The following is a 17182-nucleotide window of genomic DNA, read 5'->3' as shown; positions in this document are numbered from 1 at the left end:
ATATACATATATATATATATACATATATATACATATATATATATATATACATATATATACATATATATATATATACATATATATACACATATATATATATATATATATATATATGCATACATATATATATGCATACATATAAATACATATATATACCTATAAACATATATATATACATAACACATATATATATATATATATATATAAAATATGAATTAGAGTATAAAAAGAATGATAAATATAATATAATAATTTTTCTCTGTAAGTTTGGAGCCATAATCCCTAATATTATTATTATATATATATATATATATATATATATATATATATATACACATATATATACCTATACATACATATATACATACATATATATATGTACAAATATTCATACATATACATATACACACACATATGTATATATATATATATATATATATATATTATTTGGGGTGGGGAGTCTGGTGCACTGCTGGTGTCTGCTCCAGCCCTGGTGAAACATTGAACCCATACCACATGGACAACAGATGTTAAATGATGATGATGATGATGATGTATATACATTCATATATATAAACATGGGATGCTCATCAACGTTTGAGACGTATGTGTGTATAGAATATTATACATTACAAAGATAAATTGACATTAAAAAAAAAATTTTAATCTTTTCCACTTAATGCACAGAAGTGCTAAACATATATCACAAATCACTGAAACAGTTCTGTAAGTGGACTACAATAATATCATACAAAAAGAAGCGGACTGCGTGACCAACAGGTTGACACAATAATATCTCTAGTCACTAGAAAAGACTTATGGTGATGCAGAGGTGATATGTCTAGAAATTTGCCAGAAACATTTCCTCACCTTTATTGAGATGAATTTTGTTTAAGATGTTGTGAGTTGTTGTTAGGAGCCACATAAGAAATTCAGCTGCATCTTGTTGCGTATGTTCATTCAGTAAACTACACTTCATCATTTGAGAGGCTAATTTTAAAGGCTCTGTGTCCAATACAGACATTCTTGTCTGTGATTCAGCAGAGCATTTATTTAATATTTTGATAAATTCAGAAAGAAACTGCTTTTCTTCCTTATTTACATTTGGAATAGTCTCTATGTTAACCCTCAACAGTTGACTAACCAAGTGCGGGCTTCTGGCTAAGCACTGCAAAATACAATTCATAAAACACAAATTCTGGCCATCATTTTCCAGACCAGGTGGACTTTTTGGTGTAAAACCAAAGGAAGAGAGCAGCTTGTCTTTAAATGAAATTTCCCTTACAGTTTTGGTGTCATGCTGAGAAGTGGAAACAAGAGGAAATGGAGACGCACTTCTTAAGACACTGGGCCGCAGAGGTCGCCGTCTCATATTGTGAGGCCAGAGTGTCCCTACAGTATTTTGATTAATGGTGTTGGAACATACAGTTATATTTTCAGGAAAATATACTGAAGGACTGCCACAGGACTGATTAGAATGAAGGAACAAATGTTTTTGTTGAGGGAGAAAGTGGTTATCAGAATAGTGAGGTCCTAAATAGGCAGCTTGCTGACTACTAAGGTTCATTGATTTATGTCCATATTGTGAAATGACTGCAGAAGTGTTTGGGAGCAGATGATCATAGTTGCTTACTGAAGGTTGTTGTGGTACCATTTGGTGACCAGAATAAGGTTGGTTAATCCCAGAAACTCCACGATTGGTAACAGCTGGTGAAGGTGATGCTGGCATTGAAGAAACAGAAATGGTAGAATTATTTTGCAGTCTCTGTAAACTTTCCTGATGTTGCAAGTGTTCATCCCATCTTGTTTTAAGAAGATTCCACCAGTAAAGTAAATGAAGTTGTCCAATCAACTGGGTGAAAAGGAAGGTGCAAACAGTGAGAAGCCACAACAAGTAAGGAGTATGATCCAACAAGTAGATTGGGAAAGACACAGCAGCAAGAAAGCCAGATTCATAGAACCAAATTCTTCTCTTCTCACTATCATTCCTGAAAAGAAATAAACAAAACTAGAAGAAAGAAAAACAATTGAAGATGGACACAAGTTTCAGAGCATCATCACAATAAATTATATTTTTTATTATCATTGAGGACAAGTTATATTTGATAAATATTGTTTATAAAGGGCAATGGCCTACAAGGAAGATAGAAAATATAAGCCCACTAAAAAAAAAAACTGCACACATTATTTATAATGATATGAGAAGAATTATCAATATTCAATGATCCATGAAGATAACTCTGTGAAACATGATTTTTGTCCTTGGATAGCAACTGTTATTTCCTATTTGCTTACTCCTAGAAAGTATGAAAAATGGCTAATATTTCCTTCAAACTTTGCTTTTGTTACATTTATTCATACCCCAAAGAATCCTCCTCAACACATGGTTATGATGCTCCCCATTAGAGATGCACATATTATCAGCCACCCACTAAGGAATATGCTCAGATGGTTAGGATCAAGCAACTGACAAGCAAATCTGTGGTATTGAGCAGAATATCTGCTGTAACTATATTTCTGCTTCAGCAACTGAACACTGAATCTGTCTGAAATGTAATGGAAAGTATGTCAGTTTCAAAACATTGATGTCCAGGTCACAAAAGTAAAGTCTGAAGGGAATAGTAGCAATTTTCTTTGATTATTAGATGGCAGCAAATAGGAAATAACACTTACTGACCAAAGACAAAAAAATAAATAAATAAAAAATAAAATCTGTTACACAGTGTAAGAGAGAATAAGTGTGAAAATATGATTATGGATTTTGAATAACTCAGTGAAACCAAAAAATTCCATAGGAACAACACAGAAAATACTCTTATGTTTACAAGAGAAAGGAAATTCTAATCAACAAACAAAACTTAACCATATCTATATGCAGACTAAGTAGTAGTTTCTTGAAAGGACACACATTTGTGGATTTCAGGAAAAAGACATTTTAGAGACAATCTAAGTAACAAACAAGTGATAATTTCTTATCACTTAACCCTTTTGATATTATCCTGCTTGAAACTTTCCCTGGGTCTATGAAACTAATTTCCTTTTTTTTCAAGTGATTTAAATTAAAATCTTTCACATGTTCATTTTTGTTCGAAATAGTAATAATAATAAAGATATTTTACAAAATTCTTCATTATTTTCAAATTTAACTGAAACAAAAGCAGTGGATTTTCAATAGAAATATGAGAACTAAAGGGTTAAAATTGTTTGATGGTAATACAGGGAGTAATCCTTTCAACAGGCTACTTGCCGAGTAAAAACTGAGTTCTAGGAATATAATTACGCTAGTTCTCAAGTTCAGGAATGTTAAACTCGTTTGACTTCATAGACCAGATTGAAGCATAAATTAGGTCGGGGGGGGGGGGCACTTCCATATCAATAAAAGCGAAATTCTGTCTGTTTGAGACCCCTGTATCTCAGTCTACATAGACATATACCTTTTGGAATTAAAAGCATTTGGGTTGCTATTTGTAGCAAGTAAAGCGACCTAGATGTACATGAGTTACCTCCCTTCGCTTTAAGTTTTACTAAGGAATTTAGTAGTATTTTATCTTCTTCAATCACATGCACCGCCTTGAAGGATTTTAATTGAACAAATCGACACCGGTTCTTTCTTTTTTATGCCTGGTACTTTTCTATTGGCTTCTTTTACAGAACCGCTAAGTTACGTGAACGTAAACACAGCAACGCCAATTATCATGCGGTAGTGGGGGGACAAACACACACATATATATATATATACACACACACATATATATATATATATATACACACACACACAATCTTTTCAAATTTTGAAAGAAATCCAAAAATTTGTGAAGTTGCAAGTTTTCATTTAAACTAAATTTAAAGCACCATCGTATTGGTAGGGTACGAATAAATGCTTTATTATCACTCTCTTTGGTTTTGGGCCGCAGGAGCTAGTTTAAAAATCCACATGGAGTGCGCCTTTTAAGTTAGTATGGGATAAACTTTGATCATAACATAGACTGAAGTAAATCGATAAAGAAGTCATTATACATTAACCACCAAGAACAAATGCTAGTAATATATATAACAGAATATCTTTAACCAAAAATAAACATTACTTTGAGCTATAGGTTTGAGTATCCCAGGTCTAATTAATCAAAAGTGAAGATGGTGTTAACCTAATTTCACATAGAAATTACGAAAGAAATCGTCAGCCAACAGCAGTAGATATTTACTCTTTTGATACCAATCTGCCTGAAATTGAGTGATCTAAATTAAAAATTACCATCAAAATTTCTTGTTGATGTGGGGGTGGGGAGAAATGTGGTCTAATTAATAGATAGGATTATTTGGTAACATAAATGAAGAACTGATCAAAGCAAGGGTTATGATAGTGTAGGTCAGTGCCAGCACAAGAACACTCATATTACTAAATATTATGAGGATGAGCTTAATAATAAATTATTTTATTAAATTCATTATTTTCAAAAGTAACTGAAACAATTGTAGCATTTCAACAGAAATATGGTAAAAAAGGGTTAATTTTACAGTACGTTAAACAGAAATGATCAACAGCAAGATGGATTGAAATGAAACTTGCAGTTTCATTTCACTGAGTTCTGAATTTAAATTTGGCAAAGGTAAACTTTTGTCTTTTGACCTTCTAGCATAAAACTAATAACAGTAATATACTATGGTTGATTCAAGTGACTATAGCACTGTCCTATAAAAATTTGACCATGTTTCCTGTTGAAAGAAATCATTACTTGCATTAAAAACTTCATTCAGAAGAGATGTATAAAAACATCTTTATATGAAGATGCTATGGTGATGATAAGGAGAAGGAAGAAGAGAAAAGACTGCTGAGGGAAAAAAATATAAATTTTACAGGTTTGTTAATTTAAGTGTAGTGCTTAAAACCAGTTCTTTGAATTGTTTGTTTTCATGACAAACTTAGTCTGGATTAAACACAATGAAAAGCAGTATTTCGAATATTGGACTAGGTGGAGCACAAGGATACATGTGGATGGAAAGGGTCGCTGAAGAGATCACAAATGTGTGATGAAAGATTTCCAGACAATGGACATAAGACAAAATAGGGACAATAACAAACGAGTGAAGAACTATATAGTGCTTGTGTTTATTTGGCAAAAGAAAAAAATTACCATCCTGAAATATTAAAATATTTTATCTTTTTTTGTTATAATTATCCATTACTGCAAAAATTTAAATTTTAATAAATATATGAGAGAAATAAACTCAAATTTGGAAATAACTATTCACTTCAGACAACTGATATTAAAAACTAAGTATTTCAGAAAGTACAAGGGATAATTTGAACTGACTGGATCTAAGAATGGTTTGCCACAGCTCTCATCCTCAACAATATTTAGTTGCATGAGTGTTCTTGAGCTGGCACTGACCTACACTATTATAACCCTTGCTTTAACCAGTTCTTCATTTATGTTACCTAATAATTAGACCACTCCTACCCACCTCCACATCAAACTTGCCTTATCCTCAAAGCAACCTTATTCCCTGCTTTCTTCTCAGCTTGTATATACACTTGCTCTGTACAATTCACCTAGCAGTTTCATATGTAAAATAACATCTGTTCTACTGAAGCAAACTTTGAACTACTAAATATTATAAGCTGTGTAAACAAAGCTCATCTGTTTATGGCAAACATTGTGCACCAAAGGAATTATACTGAATATGACTAAGAAGGACTATATAATCCATGTTCATATGAGATAAATAGACTTAAACATAAAAGCAAATATATTGATATCTGATACTAAAACAAACACATAAAAGTATTATTGCTGTATGAATGTTAATCATTTTACATTTTAACATAAGATATATGAGGCAAATAGAATTTCAAATCTAATAGGAAGTATTTGAAAGATAGCTAAGGTTAAAATATAAACCAGAAAAGTTGTTTAGCTCAAATTTGACTAAACAACCCTATGATCAAGAGCATTCCAGCAGTGACCATCAGTCTTTTATCCAGATATAGTATATCAAGGGCTACATCATCTTGCGTTATTCCTTTTTTGAAGATGGTATAGTGATTTAAGGGAAATTTGGTTACTATTTCTAACAGGTTGAGAATCCCATGGCAATTCCTTTGTAGGCTTTCATCAGAAATGGTCAAAAGTACAAGCACTATGCAGGAATAGTTACATTCAGAACACTCAGAGAATAGACATCAAGGATGAAAATCAGTGGCAAAGGAAGTGTGTAACCAATTCAGATCATGAACTCTAATCATGATTTGATTAACCTGATTTTATACCAACCCACCCACCCACCTACACTCACCCTTAGTTTTATGATACAAACTTTCAGCTTTAAAGTGATCTAAATTAAAACTTTCTATCAAAATTTCTTGTTAACCCTTCTGATACCAACCCATCTGAGACTGCCTCAGGTTCTGACATAAACTTACTGTTTTAAAGTGGTCTAAATTATAATCTTCCATCAAAATTGTATGTTAATTTGTTTATTCCAGGCATCAGCTTAATAATGAGTAAGTTATTTTACTAAATACTTCATTATTTTAAAAATTAATTGAAACAAAGGCAGCATATGTTGACAGAAATGTGGTAACAAAAGGGTTAATTTATGTTCCAAATGCTAAATTAATGATAAAGCTATTTTATTAAATTCTTTATAATTTTCAAAAATTAATTGAAACAAAAGCATTTTAATTCAGCAGAAATATGGTAATGAGAGTTGGGCCAATAACAGTATAATCAAATTTCTACATGTATTGATAACAAAGAGATTCTGTTGTAGTTTTATGCTCAATGTTTTAATAGAATTGTATTATGCCATAGCAAAATATGTTAAACGAAAGCAAAGAACTTTGTAGGCTATAAATGTAAGGTGAGTCACTTTCCAATTGATTGAATGCAAAACCAGAAAGGAAATAGACATTTAAAACGGGGAAAATTTGCTTAAGTCATGCCAAGCAGGTAAACGTTCGTTGTAGTTTCTAATTCAATTAAGAAAAATTTTAGTTCTCAATCCAGTAGATGGGTGACAAAATAGACCTGTGGTATTTAGTTATGTCCCTTTATGGTCAGAGTTCAAATCTTGCTCAGGTTTCCTTTACCTTCAATTAAGAATGCATACTGCAGTTCATGTAATCAGTGAGATCACTGAATGCAGTGTCCCAGTATGACCACAATCCAATGACTGGAACCAGTAAAAGAATAACTGACCAAATTCTTAGCATTTCAAAATGTGACTACTGCATGAAACATTCTTGGCCAAAGCATACTACCAACCTGAAAAAAGATACCATTTTTATATCACAAAAGCATTTAGCTGTGATTATTTTAAGGAATTTGTGCAAAAAAGGCCCTACAATTTTCACAACCAACCTTTTTTTTTTCATAGGTGTAAAACAAAAAAATTCTAATAACATCCCTAGTTAATCATTTTAACATATGCGTTAATATATAACATTATTTTAATGCCCACTTTTCCATGCATGGGTTGGACAGAATTTGTTTTAGCAGATTCTCATGCCTGGATGCACTTCTTGTCACCAACTGCAACCTGTTTCCAAGTAAGGTAATATTCTCCATGACCAGCAGTCTTCACAGGTACTCACACACACACACATGTTAACAGAGATTTTATAAGTGAAGTTGTTGTGAGCCACTAAAAAAGATTTACAGAAGAGGATTTAGATGCAAAGTACACTAAGCAGGGCAAGTGTGACAAGAGGATGAGAAGTATGAGAAACTAATGGATTACAGTGTATCAATATGAATTGTGAAGTTGTTGGGGGGGAAGTGTGTATGGAATGATAGCAGAGTACTTGCACTCACTGATGGCCAGCAAGAAAGAGGCTTCAAAATACTACAATGAGGGATTGTTGAAAGAGAAAAATGTGTGAGAGGGATTACCACAAGTTGGTTAACTATACAACTGAAAGGGCAATTAAGGATATGAAGGCAGGGTAAGCATCAAAAATAGATGCAAAGATACTGTGTAGTGGCCATACTCACTATGCAGAAAAGGAAAATGTAGAAATTCTATAGTGTACCCAATGTAAACAATAGGTGCACAAGGGATGTAGTGGGGTCGTAGATAGGCTGATAGAGAAGCAGCAGATACTCAGGAATGATTAGTAATAACAAGCAGCAATGAAATAAATTTTTTCCAAACTCTGTAAAGTTCCCTCATATTTAGCATTTTCTATTACCTAGGTGACCAAACTAGCCGTGGAAGTAAAAGTTCTGAAAGCATAGTAACCAAAATAATAACAGGGTGTTCAGAGAGTTTTTACTTCTGTTGACAACAATAAGATTATTTCCCCCAGGTAATGGATGGACATTAAATGCATGAGGTGTGCAAAAACTGGAAAAAAAATTAAGCATGCTCCACTGAATGTGTATTGTTAGTGTGAATGAATGAGAGCACATATGAGTTGAGACAAGTTCACAGGCATGTGATGTGAATGGAGGCTGATAGTTAGGTAAAGAAGTGTCAAACAGTTCATGTGGAAGGAATATGTGGGTAAAGAGGCAGTCGAAGGCTTATCTCAAGATGCAGCAGCTCATAGTGGACTGCAACAAGTGATGAGATGCTGCACTACAGAAGATCCACCCAACCCAAGCAAGTATGGAAATACAGAAGTAAAATATAAAAATACATAAACAGTTTAAAAACAAAATAACTATACTATACTCATGCTTCTTATATTTTTAGGTGTAAGCCATGGATATTGCTTTTCCACAATTACTAACAAAAAATACAAAACTATGCAGCAGCTGTTTAGCAGTGGCTCCCCCACCCCCCATGTAAAAAAAAAATAGAAAAGGAAAAAAAGGCTTTTGCTTATACATGTGGATACTCTTACTACTTCTAATTATTCAACTACAATGTTGAAGTGGATTCTGCAGTCAGCTGGGCAAAATTTTAATTTCACCACTGTCATGCATTCTCATTTGATATAAGAATATTAATTTTTAAAATATAGCTAGAGCTGAGCACTTGAATATTTAGTTTCACTATTGACAGCTCCATCTTTTACATTACAAAAATACATTTATTATATCTATCCATCCATCTAGCTAGCTAACTATACACACATTCACACAGATGGATACAGTAATGAAATGAGGGGCAAACTTTTAAAAACATTTATCTCTCATATTAACAATTTGCAGTGTTAAAACTTTCTCAACTATAATTACAATGAAATACATATTCTACGGATTTCATTTAATATTTTAAATAATCAAGAATTTACAGGATTTACTGAATCAATATCATTATTAGTGTGTGGAACATTAAAATATAAACACTTTAAAAGAGACAGTTTGTACAAGATACAGCTTTTTGTAAGTTGATATATATAAAATTCTATAAATATATCAAAAACAAAAATATACACTTCTGAAATAATGAAAAATTGCAATTTAAATATTCTAAATAGATGACAGACATGATTTATGAAAAGCTTTTACTGGGTAAACATTCAGTTTGATTAAGTTTTCATAATTAATTTCAATGTTTAAAACAAGTGTTGTGTAGTTTGGATTATTCACAAAACAAATTGTAACTACACCAATGTGATACACTTTACAACAGACAATGCCACTAAAACAGCTATTTATGTTTATAGGCTCTATAACCTAGATGGGGTGATTCCACTAGCTACGAAGGTATTTATGGTTTCAATGCAATCAAGATGACAAAAACAAATTTGATGCTGTGAAAAGTCAAACTTATTATTGTTCAGAGTTTGCAGGCCATACCTTGAGTAAGGCCTGTGGAACCCTAGACATTACAGAAATGAGCAGAAGAGCCATTAAAAGTAATGTAGATGGTGTTTCAACTGAAAAGTATGGTCAGCAGAATGTCACTGACACAGGCCTAGGCTTGATCAATCTAGGTCAGATCACCTGCATGAGGATGTATGCTGTGAGATCTGAAACATCCCATGACACCAGGGCACAACACTGACAATGTATTCAAGTATTCATCAGCAGAGTTTGTTTGAAATGTACTAAATGATAAATTTGAATTCTATAGCAAATTCTTTAGATGAAAAGAAGTTGCATGAAGCTAAGAACGAGAGATATGTTTACTATGGGATATACCCAAAGATATTAGTTGTCGACTAGAGACCGAGACCTTTGGAAGTATGCTGTGCATGAGAAGACCCGGCAGGACAAGTGAGGCCATAACCCGTGGCCTCAGTCCACTTATGCATACCTTTCCTTCTTGGGACACAAAACTCTACTTGTGAAGACCTGTTGAGGCAAGTGAAATTCAAAATCAAAATCGATCAACATCAATGTAAATCGTAGCTGTGATACCAGAGTGCCAGTGGCACATAAGAGAACCATCCGAATGGGGCCATTGCCAGCGCCGCCTCGACTGCCTCCGTGCCAGTGGCACGTAAAAAGTACCATCCGATCGTGGCCGTTGCCAGCCTTGCCTGGCCTCCGTGCCAGTGGCACGTAAAAAGCACCATCCGAACTTGGCCATTGCCAGCCTCGCCTGGCCTCCGTGCCGGTGGTACATAAAAAACACCATCCGATCCTGGCCGTTTGCCAGCCTCATCTGGCACCTGTGCCGGTGGAACGCAAAAAGGACCCACTACACTCATGGAGTGGTCGGCGTTAGGAAGGGCGTCCAGCCGTAGAAACATTGCCAGATCAGACTGGGCCTGGTGCAGCCTTCTGGCTTCCCAGACCCCAGTTGAACCGTCCAACCCATGCCAGCATGGAAAGCGGACGCTAAACGATGATGATGATGTATTTGTAAATTAACCTTTTTGATACCAATCTGTCCCTTATTCCATGATACAAACTTTCATCTTAAAGGGATTTAAATCAAAACTTTCCATTATAATTTCACATTTATGCTTCAAACATCATTTTAAAGTCAGAATTATCTATTAAACTCATTATTTTCAAAAATGAAAAAAAAAGCAGATGTTTTAACAGAAAATGGTAACAAAGAATTAATTAATTATATTAGTTACATGAGACAGTCACACATGTTTGTCTTATTCAGTATACTTACTGTTCACAGTGAAGTTGTTTTATGGTAAACATGCCAGACATCTATGCCTGTCTCATGTATCTAGTAAAGTAAATTTATGAATGCATTGGTTAAAATTTTTGAGTATATCCTATAGTAAACATTAGTATAAAATCATTTACTAAAATGCTGTCATTTCATGAGCCTATCCACACCCAAACTGGTTTGTTACAATCCTCTTCTAATCTTGATGAATTATGGTTATTTAATACCAACCTCCCTCGCATCACTATTATAAACACCAAAACATAGACATATGAAAACATGCTAAAAGTAAACTAAATGTTATGGCTATGCTACCACACTGTATTCTACAGAACACTGCAAATGTGTACAGCCTCCCTACCTACCAATTTGAAAAGTTCTATCTAGTGCAAACTAGCACTACTCAACAAAACTTCTGTATAAGTAGTTCTAGACTTGCTCAACTTACGAACGGTTTTAGAACAAGGCTAAAAATATTTTCTTATATAGGAGTTAATTAAAATTTGCTCAATACATCTTAGTAGCAGTTAAAATTACAAAACATGCAACTGCATCTTTTTCAATTCTTTAATTCTATACTCCAAGCGTTTAAAAGTTAGGCATGTCTCACCATTAATTAATATATGAAATAAGAAACGTTAGGCATGTCATGTGTTATTAATTATGCTTCCTATATATAGAATATAAAATGGACAACAGCTACCCTGATCTAGAACTAAAATAAAAATTAGTAGTTCCGCACAGATTTTAAGATACAAGATAATATTAATCTTTTATAAGATATGAATGCATTTCTAGGGGTGAAATAGGTATGTTAAAATATATATCTTACTCATATACAACAGTAACTTGTGCCGAGACACACCAGGCCTATATATATATATATATATATATATGCATATAGTCCCACCCATGCTAGCATGGAAGGTGGACGTTAAACGACGATGATATATATATATTATATACATTCACACACACGCAGGTGAGCATGAGTGCAAAACAAGGTGGAAAAAATAGTACTCGAATACCAAAGGTAGAGTAATATGCTTTTAGTAAAGCTGCAAAATTATCACAAAACTGTCGCTCAGTTTCATGTTCCCATTCGGACAATTGTGATGATTTTATATATATAAAATGAATGAATACAGAGGCTATACATGAGCTACGTCAAGTTTCATGCTCAAGTAGTGCAGCAATTGGACAATCCATCAAATGTTCATGCTGTTGGACTTTTCTTGGACATGACATAAAAAATAACCAATGTCTCAAAGGAGTGAGTGTCGTGGAGTTTAGTTACATCCAACAAACACTGAAGTTTTCCCCAAAATCCAGGGTTTTTATAACTGCTCAACTTGACTTTAAAGAATCGAAATCACATACAAATATTCTTTAACTAATTCTTAGAATTCCTATATCAGCAGTTATATTAACCAAAGGAAAAACGACAATCATATTTCTTCGGCAATACGACATTACATCATATTGCCAGCTACCACAAATTGGCGCTATTATTTAAAAATGGCTACACACTACAATGCCATACAAGCCAGTCTTGTTACTGCCCTATCTGAGCATGAAACTTTAGATAGCTCACACATAACTCCTGAATTCATTAAATGATATTTATCTCTCACTAAACTAAGTATGTTTTTGCTGATCCCATCAACAAAATGAACAGTACAATATATGTATGTGCGTGCGTGTGGCACATACACATAGAGTTCATGGTATCATAATACTTCAAACTGTAAATGTAGTTCTATTAACGTTAAATAACTACAAACAAACCAAGGAAACTCAAAACTATTTGGAACTTTGACCATAGCTTATGTACACTGAACACGGACAAACATTCTATTTTATGTAACCAGACCACATTCCCTTGAGGTGGAGATAATTTTAATAAATCAAGAATTTATATCGTATGGTAATAAATATACCTGTATTTGTTTATGTTGTTCATAAACATGCCAATAGCCACTGAGTTATTTCTCTTAGCACATTTTTTAAAATTAAATTATGCAAATTACTTGAGTCATAAATGTGTTCTACCCCTCTTATATAAGTCTAAGTTCTTTAGCTATTGGAAGTAAGGTAAGACAAATGCCATCCTTGTTGGTAGCGCTTATTAAGGCAGGAACATGTGTCCAAAAGTATGTTTTGGTGAAGTCTTGAAATTGTCTCCCTTCCTCATACGGAGCTGATCTCAGTTGCCATTTGGTAATTGCGAAAGATTCCTTAGAGGCGGAAATAATTACAGAAAATCAAGAATTTATGTAGCATAGTTTTTGATATATTCTGATTGATATTTGTCTATGTTGTTTTTATACATAGCGCCGAGTTATTTTTTCTCTTAGTTTATATATATAGGCGCAGGTATGGCTGTATGGTAAAGAAGCTTGGGGTTCAGTCCTACTGCGTGGCACCTTGGGCAAATGTCTTACTGTAGCCTGAGGTCGACCAAAGCCTGTGAGTGGATTCAATTGACAGAAATTGAAAGAAGTCAGTAGTATATATTATATATATGTATGTGTATCTCTTCCGCCCACCACCACCATCGCTTGACAACCGATGTTGTATTTACGTCCCCGTAACTTAGCGGTTCGACAAAAGTTACCGATAAAGTACTAGGTTTACAAGGAATAAGTCCTGGGGTCGATTTGTTCGACTGAAGGCGGTGCTCCAGCATGTCTGCAGTTAAATGACTGAAACAAGTAATATATATATATATATATATATCGTGCCAACAGGACAGTGTCTAAAATCATCAATAAAGCCCCCAAAAAAATCCTCCAGATGTGTATGTTTTACGGGAACTGCTCTTCTTTTTCTTTTCTGTAACTTTTTATTATCCTTGGATCTTTTCCTTTTGATGGACGGAATTTTCTAGTTAACTAAACAATTTGAAACTTTGTATACTGGTAGAATGTGTCAAAAGATCCTTATCCTTTTATTACCTTTCGATTTTTTTCCTCCTCCATATATGTTTTTAAGAGTGTTGCATATATTTTGAAGAATTATAATCTAGCATGCCTAAGACACATCTGAAAAAGTTTTCGCAAGTCAAAACTGAAAGCAACTCAAGACGAATATATATATATATATATATATATATACAGAGAGAGAGAGAGATTCGTAAACTGCTTAAAACACATAACCTAAGAACTAGTTATGAACAAAGTACATAATTTCCGACTCTATTCGATAAAAATGCCCATTGTATAAGTATAAAATAGCGCCCCAAAAGTGAAAGCATTGCATTATTTTGTTTGAATGAGGTATATACTAGATATTTTTAATTTTTATTTCGCCAGACGTTATTTATATCAAGTGAACACAATGGGAACACTACCAACTTTTAGTTGATGCTGTCCCAAGTTCAATTCAAGCGGAAGTGACCGAATATTTTCAATTGGCTTGAGATGAGAAACGTCTGGAGAAAGCTTAGCTTTGTGGGGTTGTGCATCGAATAAGTTTTGACAAAGCAATTTGTAATCCATTCAAACTATGGTTCCGCTGGATCTAGATATTTTGTTCTCATAAAAATCTTCATACCTTGATCAAAGGACAAAGTCAAAATTTCCTTAGAAAATACTTAGTTGTCGACGAAGACTTTCCAGGAATCGATTAAATTCAGAAACTGCTTCTAAACTAATCGATGAACTGACCATAATAATTTTAAATGAAAGAACCTTGATCCCATAAAGTATTTTTGGCCGATGCTACTCTACAGTTTTGTCTCTTTCAATCGCTATTACACCGGCCGTGTTAACTCCCATCTAGGCCTCACTTGCTGTATACCTCTTTATAAGACACGTAATAAACCTTTCTCCCAATCAATCCTCTACAGAGATACGTCCTCCTAAAATTCATTCCTGTCTTTTCTTCATTTTTTTTTCCTACAGAAATTCTACGAAAACAGTCTTCGAAGATTAGCAAAGGTTACCTTCCTTCTAAGTTTTCTCATCACAAATTCTGGAGGATGGGCACACTCGATTAAATCGACCTCAATTACATTCTATTTTGTAAAACAAAAACAAAACCCCAATACACATGCAATAAATGAAAAGTTTTAAACCAAATATTTTGCTTGATTATGTAAACATTTTTATTTGTCCGAAACAAAAAAATAACACACAAAATAGTAATGAATAACAAAAAAAAAGGTTGTTATCCACTGATTTGAGGAAAGAGGAACTACAGGTTCTTCGTTAATCTTTTATCGTAACATTGCTGGAAATCACACATAAAATTGATTTACAAAACATACCTATTATTATTGATGGAATGTGGTGGCGATTATCGAACTATTATCAGCAAAATTATAGAAAAGGTGTAATAATAATAAGTACAATCTGTTGTTTCAATACACAAGGGTGTGGTGTACATACAGGAACATTTAACATTGGGTCAAATATATACAAACTAATCAATGCTAAAAACATTCATGAATTCTTTCAGTTTCTAGGTGTCTTAGTGATTTTACTGCGATATCTTCTTTAATTTTTAACGTTTGGCATAAAATATCTGACAGAATATTTCTATTTAAAATATTCCGGTTGCAAAATCTGCAAATGAGGGCTTATTTTTTAAAAAAATTGCTAGAATTTCAGAACAGATATGTTTTAGTATAATCACTGAAAATATTTTAAGAACTCGGTTAATGAACTCTTTAAGTCAAAGCAACTATTTATCATTAAAGCCTTAGAGGAAATAACTTGTGTAACCCTAAACCTTAGCGGCGTAAACTACCATCATTAAGGTAGTTTGTTATTTACATACACTGGTGCATGCTGTGAGAACGAGTTATTTTTTTTTTAGCGATGTTCCTCTAGCCATGATTTGTATCGGTTTAAATCATAAATCAATAATCTGTTCTTATGTTATAAGATATGTAAAAGTGTCAGAGGGGAGACAGAGAGAAAACGGAAAATATTGCAGGAAGTAACGTTAAGGGACTCTTCACTGACACTCTAGAATCTGATGAAAAGCACACAATTTTACATATTTACAATTATTTAAGAGGCTTCCAGGAACCACAAGGAAATGGGACAAAAAAAATTGGAATCGCTATTAAATTTCAAGAACTTAGGAAGAATGACTTCAAAAGAACACGTGTTCTTAAACACTTATTACTACAACAGTATTTATAGAGGACATTCTAACAATAGGGAAAAAGAAGGGGACGACCCTAAGGAAATTGCTCTGTCGGAATGCCAAACTGACAAAAGACAGGACAGATCAAAATATTTAAAACCTTCAGCAGAATTCATGAAAGCTTACAACCAAATGAACACAAAACAAAGCAAAAAAAATACTTTAAATAGAACTTACGTAGCGTCATGAATAGCTGACTTTGCAAAGGAATCAATTAATTTAAAAACTATAAAATCAGCAACTAACTGATATAAATATGTGGACATAATTGTTAGATCCTCTTTGAACACCGCCAAAAATAAAACGGTATTATAAAAGATCGGTGGGAAATCTGGGAAAAGATGAACAGCAATAGATCCTCAATAATTTTGTAGTCCCTCTTATTTCACTGTTTTGAAACTCTCGAGCTAACGACTGATCGAATTAAAATGTATTGGTAGTAAAATGAACATTTTGAAATAAAATAACCCATTCACGACAAATGAAGCGAACGGGGATTCATGAAGCAATGAGTTAGGTTTGAATTTGGTAACCAACATGGCGTACTTTAACTGACATGCGCAGTGGTTACATAGTGCAAGGAATCTTGGGAATTGTAATTTAAAGCCAAGTAACAAAAGCTGCTCCGCAACTTTAAGTAACTGGCGTTTTCAATATTTAATACCTTATTTTAGTTTATTTTATTCTATGTATCAGCTTTAAAAAAATATGGTAAATAGAAGTATCTAACATTTTGAAGTCAATATCAGTTGTTAATAAGATATATAAATAAATTTGCAATATTCATTTGTAATAAATTGCTAGATTAAAAGAAGCAAGGTTTATATAAACTGGCGTTTTTCAAAATCAGGCTTTTATGGTTTATTTTACTTTATGTACAAAATAAAAGAATTTATTGCTGGTAGGGACATCGCATTTCGTTTTGGATCCATATTATACTATCAAGTATGTTAAAGGTTTATAAGTCACTACTGTTTCCTACATCGTAATAGCAATG

The 17182-nt window shown here is 33.3% G+C and overlaps 1 protein-coding gene across 1 annotated transcript in view; it reads right to left on the bottom strand.

Annotated features, from left to right (window-relative positions):
- The window catches only part of LOC115210304, a 33615-nt gene extending 16863 nt beyond the window's left edge, over positions 1–16752 (bottom strand). The window contains exons 1-2 of the mRNA XM_029778827.2: positions 16363–16752; positions 871–1988 (exon numbers count right to left, since the gene is read on the bottom strand). Coding sequence (XP_029634687.1) covers positions 871–1988; positions 16363–16451 — 1207 coding nt within the window. The 5' untranslated portion in view covers positions 16452–16752. The remainder of the gene's footprint in view (positions 1–870; positions 1989–16362) is intronic.
- Positions 16753–17182: the final 430 nt, after the last annotated feature.

The sequence above is a fragment of the Octopus sinensis genome, linkage group LG4, assembly GCF_006345805.1.
Source record: "Octopus sinensis linkage group LG4, ASM634580v1, whole genome shotgun sequence".
NCBI classification, from domain to species: domain Eukaryota; kingdom Metazoa; phylum Mollusca; class Cephalopoda; order Octopoda; family Octopodidae; genus Octopus; species Octopus sinensis.
Note: the sequence above shows the minus strand (reverse complement) of the source record. Positions and strands in the feature narration are given on the sequence as shown.